We start from the raw sequence: 19,198 nt of genomic DNA on the forward strand, positions 1-19,198 counted from the left end.
GTGCCAAAAAAGTTGAAAACCACTGATTTAGTTGAAGAGACAGATAAATCAGTACATTTGTGGTGAGTGCTGTGTGATTGTATGCATAGGGTACTATGGGGGCAAGAAAAACTTGAGTTTCAGACTTATCTAAGAGAAAGGACTAAAGAACATTCTAGACAAAAGGAACAGCAGATGTAAAGACTCAGAAGGAAGAAATAATGTGATACTTTCGGGAAATAGTGGTAATAATGGTTAACATTTATTGAGTATACACTGGCATATACTGATGTCTGAACCTGAAAAATGTTCATTCACCCTAACTGGGTACAGTGAGGTGGAAGATGCAGTAGCAAGTAAGCCTAGATGGCCAGGGCCTAAACTCTAGATTTTTAGACTCCTGGTCCAATATTCTTCCATCATCCAAAATTCTTTTTGAAATTTGTATCAGATTCAAGTTTTGTGTAATGTTGTATATTGTTGGTTGAAATGGTTAGACCATTGCCTCTAGGCTTCTGACCCTAAATCCTGTGCTCTTTTGACTATATTTGCTGAAGTTTATAGTTTAGTGTTTTATAAGCTTTTGGACAAATATATAAATGTGGCATTTCAAACCAATTTTTCCGGATCTTCAATTTTACGGTTTTTTCCCCCCTGAAGTCTCTGAGGTATTAGGCCAAATAAAGAGATCACCCTTTATGGTTGTCCTACTTTTCCTCTGTTCCAGGTTCTTCTTCATAAATTGGGAGATTAGAAGCTAACTTTTATTCATTCAACCTAGGACTTATTCTCTTGAATTGGTTTACTTTAACCAAACTCAAGAATGCCACACTATATATTAGTTTATTATAAGAAAGCTAACTTGTAAATATGCTCCTGTCTGTCAGTCACTTCATTTTATTTTCATGGGGAAATCTGCTTAGGAAATTCACTTAAGATTAGAGAGAGTTGCTATGTGAAAATTTTTAAAAATTGGATGATTTTAAAGATCTTTTCCATCAAGCTTTGATAGAAAGACCTAGTGAATACAAAGAGTATATATATGTCCAGGCGGCCAGGATGAATGTTCATATAGACTGGGTATTGTACTTACTATTTTGGAGGGTACCAGGTATACATCCATCAGTGCTTATTCTTCAGCTGTCATTTTTTTTTTTAGATACCTTAATTTCCACTAACCCTTGTGTTTTTATTTGTTAGGTATATCAGCTTGGTAATGCCTTTACTACACATTTCCAATTTCTAAACTTAAGACTGGTTTCAGTCTGTCAACTTGCCAAAAAGACCATCAGAATAACCTGTGGGTCAAACTAAGCCAAATTTATTACATACTGCACAAGAGTGACCACCACCCTAAAGCAGCAGTCTTCAACCTTTTTGGCACCAGGGACTGGTTTCATTGAAGACAATTTTTCCATGGACTGGGGGAGGAGGGGCAGGGCAGGCAGAACTCAGGCGGTGATACGAACACTGGGGAGATTGGGGAGCTTCGCTGGCCTGTCTGCTCACCTCCTGCTGTGTGGCCCCATCCCCGACTCTGTTCCTAAGTTTCATGGAAGACAATTTTTCCACGGGATGGGGTGGGGGGTGGGGGTGCAGTACAGCTCTGTGACCCGCTCCCTAACAGACCACAGACCAGTACTGGTCTACAACCCTGGGATTGGGGACCACAGCCCTAAAGAGTCCTAGTAGTGTTTTAGAAACGAGAGGTCATAGGTGGGTATAGGGTTTTGGGGTTTGGGTTCAAGTGGCAGGTCTTCCAATATGGAGAACTTACTGGAACTGGGCAGAGTTTGTGATAAGATAGATTAGGATTCTTGGACCAACTGTTGATAAGCAAATATTTTATTAGTGAGCACGTTTGCCCAGTTGAGCAATATATTGTTCTAAGGATCTGGTTGAGCAGTTTATTTTTCATTTAAATGAATTATTGAGAAGTTCCTAAAGGTAATGATGAAGGTATTTACTGGTTCCCATTTTTGCCTTCCTGGGCAAGAAGTTATGTTAAATAGGCCTCGTAATTAAGCTGTGTGAGTGCAGAAGGTCTCACTTTGCAATGACGTCTATAAAGGGAGATAGATTTTCATTAAAGATTTTCTGTTCCCAGCCCTGGGTATTATACCATTTTTTTACCTTTCTCTTCTAATTGTGGATGGTGTTATGATCGTGGGTCTCCGTGGCACTTTGTGTACTAACTTCAGCTGGCATTTACGTATGTCATTTATGTTTTACTACTTACCTAAATGTAACTGAAGCTTCAGCTGAACTAAGCTAGTCTCCTTTCCTCGAGGTGGTACTTTGACTTTTCCCACTTGGTTATTTTCTTTTATCTCATCTTTCTAAAATTGTGTTCTTCATTCAGCCTTTCCTGAGCTCCCTAATACCTATCTTTGAACTAGCTATACCTTATTTCCATGATAGTCATTTATGTGGCTAATTCAGCCCCTTGTTAGACTGTAAGCCTGCAGAAGAGAGACTACGTTTTATTCATCTTATTTTTAATCATCTTAATATTCGTTAAACTGAATTACTCTGTTGAACTGAGCTAGTAACCCAAATAGGTTTGTCAGTTATTTTCATATTAGACTGACCTTAAGGGCCTTTTATCTTTATCACTGTAGTTCTCTGTCTTTCCAAAGGTAAAATATACTCTAGAAAACTGTCATTTTAGGTTGCACTTTGGACAGATCATCAGAGTCAGGTGTCATTGTGTTTTGAAAGACAACCAACTTTAACTCAGTCTTCTCACGGATGAACTTCACTGAATCTAGGAGGGGAAAAATATTTAACAATGTCTTTATACTCATTTCAAAGCATTGGCCTTTCCAAGTTTAAATATAGTGGTTTATTCATAGAAAACCTTGGAGAATTAAATTTTATGCCTTTGTTCTTGGCAGCTTCAGTTTTAATTGTTTAATCTTTCTCAATGTCTGTTTTTCCTCATAATTTGTTTTGATAAGAGTATAGTGAGAGGGATGACAAGAGAAGCAAAACATAGGAAGTATTTAACACTTATGTGATCATCTGAACGCAGATAAAATTTGTTGTTGAAAGAGAGATCTTTGGGTATTATGGTTTATTTTAGTGCCTGCTGGATAGAAAATTGAAATAGAAATTCCACTCAAGAGAAGGTAGTTGTTTGGAATTAATATTAGAAGACAGAGACTATTTTAAATATGGTGTCTAGCATAGGCTTTCCAAACCATCAGTGTGTGGCGTAGCTATAAACTTGCCTGTGTACCCTAGGGAAAGCTTATTTTTTATCCTGTGTTCTAGCCAGTATTTCATTCTACCACCTTATTCCTCTAACCGGAGAACTGCATTTACCACCACCCATACAGTGTGGATACCATGTGGGTCCCTAATTAGCAACTCTATAATGATTAAACACAATAAGTAGCTAATTGTGGACTAGATTTTTAGGCATTTATTTTTTTGAGGAGATACTTGTGAATATTCTATAGGAGGGTGAGAATTGGGGATAGTACTTAATAAATCAATAGACTTATTAATACTTCGCACTTCTGAAAGAAATATTCTTTTATAAAAATTCTGAAATCTTGCTGATATGTTGGGATGGAAAGAAGTATTTATCTTTACTGAAATAAACATTTCTGACCACCAGTTTTATATTCTGCCTCATATCATACACTGGACGGCTAGAAATGGAATTATTACACTTGATAGTATCTAGTAGTAAAAATACTGATAAGCTGGATGTAGTTACAAATCTTAGAAATGTAATCTACAGTGAAATTCCTGCCTTATATATAGGCTAGTATTTTGAATTGTGATTAGCATTTTTAGAAGCACCATTTTGGGTAGAAAGGGCAGTTGTAAAAGATGGAAAGAGAAAATGCATTTAGGTAGTCCTGGCTTTGCAAGGTTCCAATATGCATGAGTTTAGTTACCATGGTTTAGTTAAATAACACCAGCCCCTCAACAATATGGTTCACATTTCAGTTATGATATATGTACTGTGAGTAATTACATAAAGTACAAAACTTTTCCGTTAGCTTTCAGTCCACAGGGTACTGTGCAAATAAATGTGCATTATCATCAGCTGCCAGTCATGCCATTTCTTTCAAAAACTGTCAGTAATTGCCTGGTTATTGCACATTTGATATTTAGTTAATGTATGGGCAACAAAGTGCATTGTTGTGTGGCTTCCTTGTTTCCCAATAATAAAGTTTTAGCTTTTTACAAAAATTTATAATCAAAAGAGGGAATTGGCCAACAAAGATAAAAGTGAAGCAAAGAAATGAAAATGTGAAAAGTGAAAGTCAAATCAAACAAATGGAGTTAGAGAGGAAATAGCTGAGTGGGAATGTTAACACTGCTGTCATTGAAGAGATTCTAGATGTACAGACAGAAGAATTTAGTGAAAGTGAGCTTGTCGACGTAAATGAATTTAGTAAAGTATTTGTGACAAAAAGGACGAAGACATCCAGAGGAAGTAATGCTGGTAAAAAAATCAAATAAAAGAAACTAAGATGTTTTATGACATGAAAAGCACAAAATAAAATGTTGAAATCCCATCCAGACTTAGAAAAGAGTATGACAATTTACCAGGGCATAGAACAGATGCGCATTTAGTATATCATAAGTTATATGAAAAGGTAAGCAGTGTTCAAACTATTCTTGATAAGTCGTTTTTATTTTTTACAAATAAACACTTGAGTCTCAATGTTTTAAATTATAGCATACTAAATAAATACCAGTTTTGCTACTATTTTCATTTCCCTATACATTTAAAACTGACAGTTTTTAATGTTTTGACAAAACTTTTTAAGGTCATAGAACAGTCATTTCCCCCATTGATTATTAAGATTGCTTTGCATGGTTTTGGCTTGCACAGTCATTTTCACTGTCCTGCACTGCTATGCCAAGCAAGGCCTACCTGTATTTGTTCTCATCTTTTGGCCAAATGTCTATTTATTACCCCCTAAATTGGGCAGTTTTATAACTAGAAAACCATGTGAATGTAATGGATGAAGCATGAACTTTGGAGCTATATGGACATGAGTTGAACTTCTGATTTTGGCATTTTCTAGGTATGTGACATTAGACAAATCATTTCACCTCAGATTCCTTATATAATATGGTAACTGCTTAATGAGTATTTTTTAAATTGTTTGAATGAGTGGTTACTATTTAGTCCTGGCACTAGTAAGCACTTAGTAAGTAGCTCACTTATTAACATTTTTCACAGTAACGAAATACATTTTTTTCTAATGTGAACACACAATATTGTACAGTGGCATATGTAATTCGAGGTGTATAGACCTTCGTCATTTCCTTCAATCGGGGTTTCTCAGCCACTGTTTACATTTTGATTAGATAGTTCTTTGTTGTGACTGTGCATTGTGGGATGTTTTAACAGCATCCTGGCCCCTACCCACTAGAAGTCAGTAGCACTCCCCCTGCTTGTGACAGGTAAAAATGACTCCATCTATTGCTAATGTCTTGGGTAGGGTGTCGTGGCGGGAGCAAAATTGCCCCTAGTTGAGAACCACTGCTTTAGACTATTAAAGTATTTTCTTAACTAACTTCCCTTCTTTCCTGAAAGTTTCTCTTCTTTAATCTAGCCTTTTCTCTGTTGCCAAAGTAATAATGTTCAGCTTGCCCCAGCCTCATGTCCTTTAAATGCTCAGCTTTGCCTACAGAGCAAAGCCTTAAGTCCCTTAGTATTGAAAGCCTTTAAAGAGCTGATTCCTACCTAACTGTACCTCCTCTGCAACCCATTGCTTTTTTTAAAAAGCATTTTATTGAGTAATAACCTACACAAACAACATTTTACTACTAAAGGATACTTTAAACACAAATACCCAAATGTTAATTAAATTTATAGTACGATGATAACTTACATATGAATGACCACCACACAGCGATTCAGATAATTTCCATCACTTTCCAAACTTCTCTCATGCCCTTTTCCAGTTAGTAATCTGCCCCCCACCCCTAGATGTAACCACTCTCTGACTTCTATCACAATAATCTGTCTGTTTCTGAACTTAATATAAATGGAATTTATACACATTCTTTATGTTTGTCTCCTTACACTTGATGTATTTGCTACTCATCCATGTTGTCATGTTGTTTTGTATATAAGTAGTTTCTTTTTTATTTCTGAGTAAGCATTCCATTATACGAATATACCACACTTGTTTATCCATTCTCTTATTGATAAATAGGTTGTTTCTGGTTTTTGACTGTTATGAATAATGCTGCTATGGACCTTTTGTTTTTCTGTTTTTATTATGGTAAAATGCCTATAAAATAAAAGTTGCCCTTTTTTTTTTTTTTTTTTTTTTTTTGAGACAGAGTCTCACTTTGTGGCCCGGGCTAGAGTGCCGTGACATCAGTCTAGCTCACAGCAACCTCAAACTCCTGGGCTCAAGCGATCCTCCTGCCTCAGCCTCCCGAGTAGCTGGAAGTACAGGCATGTGCCACTATGGCCGGCTAATTTTTTCTATATATTTTTAGTTGTCCAGGTAATTTCTTTCTATTTTTAGTCGAGACGGGGTCTCGCTCTTGCTCAGGCTGGTCTCGAACTCCTGAGCTCAAACGATCCACCCACCTCGGCCTCCCAGAGTGCTAGGATTACAGGCGTAAGCCACCACGCCCAGCCAAAAGTTTCCATTTTAACCACTTTTAAGTGTACAACTTAGTGGCATTAAGTACATTCACGTTGTGTAACCATTACTACTATTTATTTCCAAAATTTTTCATTACCTCAAACAGAAACTCTGAACCTACTAAGAAATAACTCCCCATTCCCTCCTCCCTCTGTCCCCTGGTAACCTCAAATCTATTTTCTGTCTCCAAGAATTTGCCTATTCTAGATATTTCATGAAAGTGGAATGTTACAATATTTGTCCTTTTGAGTGTCACATATTTTACTTAGTATGTTTTCAGGGATCATTCATGTGGCAGCATGTATCAGAACTTCTTTTTTTTATTGCTATTATTCTATTGTATGTATAAGCCATACTTTATTTATTCATCTTTTGATGGACGTTTGGGTTGTTTTCGTATTTTTTAGCATCACATCGCATTTACTTTTTGCTGCAGCCATGCTAAACTGCCATATTCTTCGTGTCATGCTTTTTCTTTCCTCTGTGTTTTTGAATACATGCTATTACCTTTCCTGACTTACCTTTCCCTTATCATGTCTGACTTGTGAACTCATACATTTTCCTGGGCTTGGTTCAGGTGTTACCTTTCTAAAAAATTGTGCCAAAATTAATTATTTTGTCTTTATATCAGACCTAGAGTTCTCTAAACTCATTGCTGTAGTTATTTATTTATATATGCATGTGTGTCTTTTCCACTAGGTTGAAATATCTACCTTTAATGTACTTAGTACCTAGCCCATCGTTATAATAATAAAGGCTGTCTTTTATTTATCACTTTCTGAGTCCTAAGCCCTATCATAGTTTCTGCCAGATTTGCAGTGTAAGTACAGTATTATTAAAGCTATTTTACAGGTAAGGAAACTGATGCTTAGAGAGATTTAATGTAATCTTGTCCAAGATTACAGAATGTATCGGTAGTCAAGGTTTGTCTGGCTTCAACTCACTCTTAATTCATTCTAACAAGCTACCTTTTCCTAAAACATACTTAATAAATGTTTGATGAATGAATAAAAGTGCTATTGACTCCTGGCTGGTGTTCGTCCCAGACCATACATTCTGCATATACTTCTGTTCTCTTTTAGGAAACAGGTATTAACATTGCTAAGGACAAGAAGCTGTTCCTCCCCCAGCAGCAGTGTCCTTGTTCCTCTTCCTTCCCTATGATTGGTTGAACCATTCATCTCTCTTTCCTGTAGATCCATATAGTAGTGAGTACCCATTGAAAGAGGCACCCTATCCTGATTTTTCCTTATGTAAGTCTTTTAACAGATGGTTAGGTGAGTGAAATGCCCTTTCTTTTGTCATTGAGGCTTCCTAACCTTTTCCTGTTGGTAATCCTCTATGGATCCAACTGCATTTAGCCTGATAACCCAAATTACTCATTGTAAGTAATCCCATTGATTCAGACTGCAGTTTCGTCAGGTTTTGCTTATGACAGTACAGAAAACATTTAACCATGGTTCTGTTTTATGTACTTATTTGTAGTTTTGAAACTGCTGACATAATTTATTTGTATGAGAATAAAGATTGAATCCTTGTTTTTGTTTCTCTTTGTAAAGAATCAAATACATGTTGAATATTTATTACTATTTTGAGCTATTTTATATTTTATGTATAATTTTATATTTTAAAATCAATCTGCTGATCATTTCAAGCTGTTGCCTATTTTCAGTTTTCATATAATTGGTGTTTGATGAAACTTTATTATCATTTTTGTTTGATGCTTGATTAGGCATAGTCCTTTTTAATTTATTATTAATTTTTTTAAAGCATTAATTAATTTAGCCACTGTGTAAGTATATTCTGGGAGCCAAGGGGAAGAGGACAGACACTTAAAACCTAGTTTAGGAAATGATACACTAAAAAAGTAAAATTCTATCAAACATTAAATAAAAGAGCATAAGTCAAGGGAGCAACAGTCAGATACTGTTGTCAAATGAAGGGCCTTAGCACAGACCTAAGTGCTAAAGTTCAGAAGAGGAGGCAGTTGTTGTGGGTTAGGTAGGATATACATTCTCTGGTGAAAATTGGTTCTTGGTGGTGGGGGACTATTAAATATTCCTGTGGTTTTTGGGCTACAGTACATAAATAGATAGGATATCTGTGTTGTTAAAATTTCATGGGGATGAGGGAGGCAACCTAAAAATACTCATGGGGTGGAGAGTGCCAATAATGAAAGAAAGGTTGAGAAACTAGTTTGCGGTAGTTGGGGAAGGGTTTTAAACAGGAAATATGATGGGCTAGGCATTGAAGGATAGATAGGCAAGCTTTAGGTAAGCAAAGACTGAGGGTATTTTATTGGTAGGAATAGTAAGGAGGCAGATCCAAGGTAGTTTTCTTGGAGAATGTACTTTTTAAAAAATAAATTCAGAGATTGGGTGCATAGCATGTCTCACATTCTACATCATAGCCTCTGGTTAATATCCTGTAAAGTGAAGAGTAGGAAAATAAAATCTCAAAATTTCTTTTTAAACATGTTCAGGTTCAGAGTGTGCCAGGTGACTTATCGTCTCTGTGTGTTCATTCTCACTGATTAATTTTCGATTAGAGGTAGAGGATCAGTTCATATCTTCATGCAGTCATATTAGCAGCACTGTTTAGCAGACTCTTGGTTAGGTATGGAATTACAATTCTCCTATGCTGTCATTATTGAGTGACAGAATCACAGAATTTTAGAGATGTAGAAGACTGTAGAGATTGTTAAATGCCTCCTTTTAGATATAAATGAGAAGATTGACCCGTAGGAAAGATGCATGGATGTTATTGGTATAACTGGTCTTACTACCTGGGCCTCCTGATTCCTAGTCCGTTGCCCTGCTCACAGCATCATTCTGTCTAAACTGGTGTGAAGCTTGGTCTGGAAGCAGAAATCTTAAATTTTAAGACCTTACCAGATTATCACTTCCATTTCCCCAGACAAATCAATCGTTTCCTCAAGAATGTGGAAAGACACTGGGTTTTGGATTTTTGACTTTTCTACTTTACTAGCTTTAACCTTGGGCAACTTATTTAACCTAATGTTCTTACATGTTAAATGGGGATAAGAATATTTAATAAGGTGGTTGTCAGTATTAAGTTAGATGAGCTAAATAAAGCCCTTTCCTCTGTGTTGGACATACCTTAAAAATCCAGTAAATGTTTTTCTCCTTCTTTCTTTTGCCACTGGAGTGCTTACCACATTGTATTGCAGTTATTTATTTTATATATACCATATGGGATTCAGTAATTCTCAACTTTATATAATATTATGAGGTCTATGAAAGTAATTCTTAAAACAAATAGCAAACCAATAAAGCCACTCCAGGAATTTGCTACTAAAACAAATTCAGAAAACAGTTGTAGTAAGATAGTTCATTCATCTGTCAGAGAATGAATTGGGTAACTAGTGTTCATTTTTAATACTGATAATTCTATAATAAACTAACTTTACTTGCTATATTGTTGATAGTTTTCTGAGGCCTTGTTTTGACCTTATAAGAATTTTATTTATGCTGCTTCCTTGCATATTGATTATGTCATTTGGCTCCTGGTCTCTGCCCTTGACTGTTTCTATGATTGCCTTGCAGAGCTCTGAGGAACATGAGTGCAGTGATGAAGCTTCTCAGGAAGATGAGGGGTTTATGGGTATGTCCCCTCTCTTACAAGCCCATCATGCTATGGAAAGAATGGAAGAGTTTGTTTGTAAGGTAAGATTGCAGTTTCTTACCATGTGTATGCTATATTATTTAACCCTTCTCAAACAGAAACCTTTAAAGATAGTGGGAGTACTTTAGCCTTTGGTTTGCTTTGGGGAAGATCTGTGGCAGAATGGGGACAGAGGCAGTCTTACGACTTTAACCCTATTCAAGACACAGTACATTTGTTTGCTTGCAGCAGCTATGATAAAGTTCTGATCAAGCTAGAATATCCAATGGGGAAACAAACCTTCCCTGATATAGGTTAACAGAGTAAATGTCTTACTGATAGTTTTGACAAGATAAGATGAAACAAAATTAGAAGAGGTTGATGCCTGGAGATATGAAAATACCACCCCCAAGTCCCTTGAATCTATTCTGCTATTTGACTGCAATGGCAAACTTGCTATCCTTTCTAGGGATTCTGTGGGTAATCAAAACTACTCTTGAGATAGAAATTTCCCAGTTTTCACGCACATTTGCTATTTTCAGTTCGGCTGGTATATTTTCTGTCTCTAAGGTTTTTCTTCCACTTCATTGTCTGATTCCCTAGGACCTATTGTGGGATTTTTTTTTCCCCCCCTAAAGCGGTAACTAGAATTGAGTTTGCTTGCTTAGAGAAAAGAGAGACACTGATAAATTTATAGGTATTTGATTAATCAGATCAGTAAGGGCTGTAGCAGGTATGATCTAGTTAACATATGTCAGTCTGTCTGTATGAGTATATAAATTCATTTATTAAACATTTCTGGAGAATTCTTGATTATTTAGAGAGGAATTTTTGTGACACATAGCTTTTCGTGGGTTTTATGAAACCAAAACTGATTATGCACATAGTCTTAGATCCTGAAAACTAAATTTAGGTTTTTCTACATTCACGATGATGCTGGGAATAATTGGGGTCAGTTGATTTAGAATACAGTATCTTGGACCAGGTGATGAGAAGAGAACATTATGATCTGAACATAGATGTCCCTTCCAAGACTAAGCGCCAGTAGGGTTAGGGGTGGTATACACATTAGGTATACACAGTAGGGTTAGGGGTGGTGTATAAACATTTATAGGTCTACAAAGAACCCAGGAAATTTTAATCAGTGCTTGCAAATTGGTGAAGAAAAAGCAAAGCAAAACAATAGATCCATTCTAGTGATTGCTGTCTCAGGAGAATTCGCACAGAGGGATACAAAGGATAGATTTTGGTTTTCAAAAAGCAAATTTGGTATAAAGAAATCTCTCAAAGTTGCAAATTTAATGTCTGGGCCGCTAGGGCATTTTAATATTTATAGATCAGCGGAGTACTGTAGCTGACTTAACTGCCTTTTTGTCCTCCCTTTCTGAACTCAGAGCAAAGTAAGGCAAATAAAAATTTCAGTTTAACAGCTAATGGGAGAATAAATAGGGCGAGACATTTGTTTACTACAGACTATGATTTACTGAAGAAAAGCGAGTGTGGCGAATACCCCCTAGCACTTTGCTGTGAGCGGCAGCAGCAGCATTCTGTCGCACAGTGTTCTCCAGTGTGGCTCTGCCGCCTGTGGCAGCGCCACTGACCGCACTTGGAGACCAGCCGTGTCCAGTGACGCAAGGATTCTGTTTCTTGGATTGGAAGCAAGTAAACAGAGACAATTTAAAATGAGGCATCTTGTGACCTTGCTGTTGTACCTTCCCTTTTGGAAATGCTTTACTTACAGGATTAAGAGAAATAATTTAGTCTTTAGAGTCTCCAGGTTTGCTCTCTTGGTCTTTTTTCCCCCCAGACTTCAGTTTTTGCTATTTACCAGCATAACCAAGGCTATGTGGGAATAGGAAGTGTGCCCTGGGTAGTTTTTTTAAAAAAATTATTTTTGTGCATTTTATGATCTAATACAAACCCACTAGATCATTGCTAAGATGCTTGATATAGACAGTGTCTTTGTCAAGCTTACAAATAAATATGTCTTTGGCTAAGCTGTGATTCTATTCTTTTATTCCAGGGAGTACAGGATTCCTATTTGTGTTGGCATTTGGCTGACTGTATATGGCTCCAAGTTGAGAAAGAGGGTACAGTTCTGTTGAATGTGTCACTAATTGCAGTGTAATCAGGAAAGTATAGCTCCATGGCTCAGTGTTTAGACCACTAGAATGTTTGTTTAGAAACAATGGGAAAAATCACTGTGATGTTATATGAGTGTATAACTGATAAGAAACCCAACATATTCTTTCTGAATATAAAAAGGGAGCATTTGAATATTTGCCTATGTGTGGTAAGACAGTAGCACTTTTGATACAGTCATAGCAGAGCTATTTGTACATTGTGGACTGCCTTGAAGATGTAAGGATTGATTTCTACTTCCTCTTCCTCTTAGAAATAAAATTCTCCCTAATTAAAATAGAGTAGCAACATTTTGTAAGGTTAATCTCAACAATGATGATCTTAATAAAAAATTCAGTATCTTAGTGTGTCTGTCTCTCTCTCTTTCTCTCTCCCCTCCCTGCCTCCCTCCCCCATCCCCACTCCCCCTCCCTCCCTCTCCCTCTCTCCCTTCCTCCATAAAGTCCTAGGAAAGATCTCATACAGCTACTTTAATAACTGGGTACTATTAGCAGTGGTACTATTAGCAGAAGACATTAAAAATCTAGATTAGTCTTTTATTTTATTGTATTGTATGTTAGGAACAAGCATGGAATGACCAGATTAGCAACAGTAACCACAGGCCCCAAATATTGAGTTGGAAGGAGAGAGAGAGAGTTTTGATAGAGTGTTAAGAGGGCTTTATCTGTTCTTAAATTGTTAGTCCTCACTTCCTTCGGAGGTGGAGGAAGTATTACACAGAGGATCAGTTCTCTTTACAAATGTCCATGAGGAAGTAAGAGAGCAGAGAATAGGAAACAAGTTGTGGAGTAAAAGGAGTGGGCACAGTAAACTGGTTGAGTAAGTGGCAGTTTTTCTGCATAGTAGAGCAAGAGAGTCACGTTTCTGTGGCTTAGCCATGTTGCTTGTCACAGGACCCCTGGGGGGTAGGGGTGTCCTGCTGATTTATAGTCTGGATTCTTGCTTTGAAGGGTAATAGACTGAAAGGACTACTGAGCCTGTATTAATAGGAAGATAGACCATGTGCCTGGCATTTTTCCTTACATCTTCTGTCTAGCAGAAGCAAGTTAGTTCAGGATTAAGTGATCCCTGTGGTGTGAGCTCTCCAGGCTGAGAGACATTAAAAGAAGCAGAGTGCAAAGTTTGACAAACTTTTTAAGGAGGGGATTCCAAATCCCTGATCCCTTTTCCTCTAGAATCTAATGGGGAAGGGACCACAAGGAAAAAGGAAAGGGGTGGGGTGGCTAAGGGACTCGAATGGCAGTTAAGGCTGAGCTTCTTTGTCATCTTCCCAGTGTGAGAAGGAGGGAAGATTAGTCACCAGCTCTGACAGGTGACATCCTCTGGGATGGTCAGGATTATGTATGGTCTTTGCGGTGGGTACTCAGGATTGCTAACTCATTTATGAAATGCTTTGTGTCGTTTTGTTTGATCCTGATAATTTCCTTATGAAGTAATTGAAGCACTTTTGATACAGTCATAGCAGAGCTATTATCCTCATTTTTTATGAACAAGGAAACTAAAGCTTGGACGTTTTATAATTAATTAAAGCTCATACAACTATTAAGTGTCAGAGACCCAAGATTATCTGATTCCTGTGCTGTTTCTCTTCTACTTCATATATTTGCTGTGGTGGGAAAAGAGAGACTAAGGGAGAAAGAGAGATTTTAGCAGAAGGCACAAAAGTGTGACTCTATATAATTCTTTTTCTACAAACAGGATATTAAATATAAAAATGGTTATATTTAATACCACAGGGATTTATTAGATGTGTAGTCTGTTGTGGAGGATGAAGGGAAGTCCATATGGATGGGACTTTGGACCCTCACCCCACCTTTATCCAGACTGAAACAAGTCTTTTAGGACCTGTTTTTTTAAGGCATGTTCTATAAATTTGTTTACTTTCTCCTTTTCCTAAGAAAAGTGCCCCTGTTTAAAAAAGACCTTTTTCATCAGTCTTTTTTAAGAACTCAGAATATAGGATATTATACATTGTAAATATATTTGCCTTTTTAAAAATAAGTTATTTTTCCTATTATAAAATAATATGGTAAGAGATAGTTGTTTGGGATCAGTATTGCTAAATTACCAACTAAAATCGCAAAGATGTTTGATAATCTTGTATTCCTAGGTAGAGGGAGGATGCTGAGGCAGGAGTATTGCTTGAGCCCAGGAGTTTGAGTCCAGCCTGGGCAAAATAACACACCCTGTCTCTAAAAAATAGAAGAAATTAAAGAAAAGCAAGATGTTTGATAATACTCTTCTTCCAGGTCTGGGAAGGTCGGTGGCGAGTAATCCCTCATGATGTCCTACCAGACTGGCTCAAGGATAACGACTTCCTTTTACATGGACATCGGCCTCCTATGCCTTCATTCCGAGCCTGTTTTAAGAGCATTTTCAGAATACACACAGAGACAGGCAACATCTGGACACATCTCTTAGGTATATAATATCAATGGTGTAATGAGTTGGTGATTGACTTTTTCCTTTTTGTTTTCATGTATTACTATTTGAGGATAAGGGTAGAACTTTAAAAATGTTTTGGGATTTGCCATTTTGTTTTCTGAATTTCTAATGATGAATGTTCTCAAAACTGGTTTACTCTGGTTATCCTAGTTTGTGCTGTGATTTAATTATAACTAAGTCATGGTTTACTAGATTTTCAGACATTGTCTCCTCAAACCAGGCCAACGAAAAGATGCTATACAAAATATGGCATAATATTTTAATGACCATTGAGAATAAGGTATTATTATTTAATTAGAAGTAAGCTGATTTTTCAGAGTCATTACTTAGAATATTCAGTTAAATTTCAATTTAGCTTGAAGTAGAATGTGAACTGTAATTTTTCCCCCTCATCATGATTGTATATAAAAGGAAGAATACAGTAGGGGGAAAGAATAGTCTTTTCAACAAATGGTGCTGGGACAACTGAACCATATGTAAAAGAATGAAGTTGGACCCCAACCTCACCCCATATATAAAAAGGAACTCAAAGTGGAACAAATGTGAGAGCTAAATGTAAGACCTAAAACTGTTAATGTAAAACTCTTAGGAGAAAACATAGATATAAATCTTCATGACCTTGCATTAGGTGACGGTTTCTTAGACTTACCACCTAAAGCACAAGCAACCAAAGAAAAAATAGATAAATTGGATTTCATCAGAATTAAAAACTTCTGTATATCAAAGGATCTTATCAAGGAGTGAAAAGAGGCTGGAAACAGTGGCTCACACCTGTAATCCCAGCACTTTGGGAGGCTGAGGTGGGAGATAACTTGAGGCCAGGAGTTCAAGACCAGCAATAATGAGACCCCATCTCTACAAAAAATGAAAAAAAATTAGGTGAACATGGTGGTATGTGCCTGTAGTCCCAGCTACTCAGGAGGCTGAAACAGGAGCATCACTTGAGCCCAGGAGTTTGAGGTTGCTGTGAGCTATAATGATGCCACTGCACTCTAGCCAGCCCAGGCAACAGAGCAAGACCCTGTCTCAAAAAAAAAAAAGTGAAAAAACATCCAGAGTATAGTAAATAACTCTTACAACTCAACAATAAAGACAACCCAGTTTAAAAAATGGGAAAAACATCTGAATAGACATTTCTCCAGAGAAGATCTACAAATGGCCAATAAACACATAAAAAGATATTATTTTAGTCATTTAGGGACGTGCAAATCAAGTGCTTTGAGAAATGCAGTGAGATACCACTTCACAGTCACTATGATGGCTATAATCAAGAAAATGGAAAATAACAAGTCTCGGCAAGGATGTGGGGAAATTGGAATCCTCACACATTGGCAGTAGGAGTATAAAATGGGGCATCCCCCGTGGAACACGGTTTGGCAGTTCCTCTAAAAGTTAAGAGTTACCAGCAGTTCCACTGATGTTTGGAAACATGTTCACACAAAAATGTGTCCGTGAACATGAATGTTTATAGTGACATTATTCATAATAGCTAAAAAGTGGAAACAACCTAGATGTCTACCAGCTAATGCATGGATAAACAAAATATGGTATAATCCATACCATGGAATAGTATTAAGCCACAGAAAGGGATGAAGTACTATTGATACATGCTACAACATGGGTGAGCCTTGAAAACTTGCTAAGTGAAAGAAACCGGACACAAAGGCCACACATATATGGAGCATATGTATGATTCCATATACATGAACTGTCCAAAATAGGCAAATCCATAGAGACAGAAAGTAGATTAGTGGTTGTCTAGTGCTTGGAGAGGTGGGGAATAGGGCAGGACAACAGGTATAGAACTTCTGTTTAGGGTGATAGAAATGTTTTGGAATTAGATAGTGGTGGTGATTGTATAACCTTGTAAATATGCTAAATATTATAGTTTCTGGCCTTATTCCATTTAACTTGCATTTCTGATCACACATTTGATTTCTATGGTACCTACAAGTTGCTGGCTGCTAGTATAGTTAGAGTAGAATAGAGAATCAAATCAAGTTTGTTGCTGACTTTTAATGCAAGGGTAATTTTTAAATTAAAATGATAAAACAGAATCCCTTAGCAAATGTGATTTAACTTCCGAATTTCTGTGCCTTCTTTGTGTTATGTGCCCCTTCCTTAAGCAATAGGAACATGGTATCTTACTGTGGAGAAGAACAGTTTAAGAAGTGGTGAGGAAATTGCCTGAATAGGCATTTTACTATTCTTAACTCTGTAATCTACTGGGCCAGCTGATGAGGACCAGAGAAGCAGCATAATGCTCCTGGACAGCCGTTGGTGGAGGAAAGTTGTACTTCTTGGCAGGGTTTAGGGATATTGGAATTCATTGCAAAAACAAAAGCACTGTGGACCTTTGACGGCTGGGCTGTAATGTATGTGCCAAAAACTTTATAAATGAAATTTCACGCTAGATGTAGAGATAGAAGTGGACTCATTTAGTCTTCTAAGTAGCAGCAGCACTGTCTGGTTTCTTTTTGGATCATGCTCTTAGATGAATAAATTATTATATTCTGTATACTCAGTTTATGAAGCTGAAGTATGTATGATACCAACAATGGAGCTAAATCAAAATTTTTGATAAGCTTTAGTTATTTGGAAAATTTTTCTCGTGGAACTTTTGATTCAGGTATCATTGCAACTGTGAATTGCAATTGATTAAGACAGAGTCAGTATTTAACACTGTCTCTTCCAAAGGATGACGTTTTGTCTATCTCTTGTACTCTTCCTAGGTTGTGTATTCTTCCTGTGCCTGGGGATCTTTTATATGTTTCGCCCAAACATCTCCTTTGTGGCCCCTCTGCAAGAGAAGGTGGTCTTTGGATTATTTTTCTTGGGAGCCATTCTCTGCCTTTCTTTTTCATGGCTCTTCCATACAGTCTACTGCCACTCAGAAGGGGTTTCCCGGCTCTTCTCTAAGTAAGTATTTGTGAAGTCCATATTTTGATCAGTGAGGTAGTGGGTTAGGGAAAAGTATCCAGAATTGGCAGAATTCTTAATACCATCTGATGGGAACTTTGTTTTCCAATCAAAGAGCAACCCAGTTTGCCTTTTAGCTGTTGTTGATAGCTCATGTCATGGGGGATTAATTGAAATCTGTAATGGTCAGTAATTTATAGCATTAAATGGATTTTTTTTCTATCCTAGACTGGATTACTCTGGTATTGCTCTTCTGATTATGGGAAGTTTTGTTCCTTGGCTTTATTATTCTTTCTACTGTAATCCACAACCTTGCTTCATCTACTTGATTGTCATCTGTGTGCTGGGCATTGCAGCCATTATAGTCTCCCAGTGGGACATGTTTGCCACTCCTCAGTATCGGGGAGTAAGAGCAGGTAAGAGCATGTGGAGGTTCTACACCGGACATTCATTTACGCACCAGTCATTTATTAAGGGTCTACCATTTGCCAAGCATTATGCTATGTATTTTTGATGCAAAGATGAATAAATCATAGTTCCTGTGGTTGAGGGGCTTTTAATGTAGTGGTGGTGGTGGTGGTGGTGGTGGTGGTGTTCATTAGCTGTCTTTTTTGTTTTTTTAGCCCGGGCAATAGTCTCACTCTGTTGCCCGGGCTAGAGTGCCGTGGTGTCAGCCTAGCTCACAGCAACCTCAAACTCCTGGGCTCAAATAATCCTTCTGCTTCAGCCTCATGAGTAGCTGAGACTACAGGCTGGTACTACCATGCCTGGCTAATTTTTTCTATATGTTTTTAGTTGTCTGGCTAATTTCTTTCTATTTTTTTAGTAGAAACAGGGTCTCACTCTTGCTCAGACTGGTTTCGAACTCCTGACCTCGAGCCATCCTCCTGCCTCAGCCTCTCAGAGTGCTAGGATTACAGGCGTGAGCCACCGCACCCGGCCCATTAGTTGTCTTAACGTATTAGTGTTGAGGGGCAGTAATGAGCATGAGGTGATGCATTGTGGGAGTGTTTTTTTACTTGAGTTTATAGCCATACACTGTCTAGAAGGCAGTAGCTCTGTAACCTTTGTAAAATAAACAATAACTTCTCTTACTGTTTCAGCTTGAGTGTACTGTTTGTAGTGATTGAGTCTTTTTGTTGTCATTTTTTGTTTTGTTTTACATTTTTTATTTTAAAATGTATAATCTGCTTAGATAAATAAGGCTTTACCTTCATACTGATTGTGTTCTTTTAAAAAAGATACCGTAAATCTCTTCTGATATAGGGGTAAAAGGAGCTTGTTATGTTTAGGATGATGCCTGTTTAGCTGGAGGTCATATGGAAAGCAGAAAGCCTTGTTAAGGCACTGAGGGGTATGGCGTTAGCAGAGATGTTTTTATCTCCCACTGGACTGGGAACTCCTTATAGCCAGGGCCATGTCTTCAATTTTCTGTTCTCAGTATCAAACCC

General features: G+C 37.3%; 1 protein-coding gene across 1 annotated transcript in view; it reads left to right on the plus strand.

The window, feature by feature from the left end:
- ADIPOR2 (adiponectin receptor 2) overlaps positions 1–19,198 on the plus strand; it is a 76,648-nt gene that overhangs the window by 50,657 nt on the left and 6,793 nt on the right. Inside the window, exons 3-6 of the mRNA XM_069491662.1 lie at positions 10,184–10,303; positions 14,633–14,804; positions 17,561–17,747; positions 17,976–18,163. Coding sequence (XP_069347763.1) covers positions 10,184–10,303; positions 14,633–14,804; positions 17,561–17,747; positions 17,976–18,163 — 667 coding nt within the window. The remainder of the gene's footprint in view (positions 1–10,183; positions 10,304–14,632; positions 14,805–17,560; positions 17,748–17,975; positions 18,164–19,198) is intronic.

Source organism: Eulemur rufifrons, chromosome 16, assembly GCF_041146395.1.
Source record: "Eulemur rufifrons isolate Redbay chromosome 16, OSU_ERuf_1, whole genome shotgun sequence".
NCBI lineage: Eukaryota > Metazoa > Chordata > Mammalia > Primates > Lemuridae > Eulemur > Eulemur rufifrons.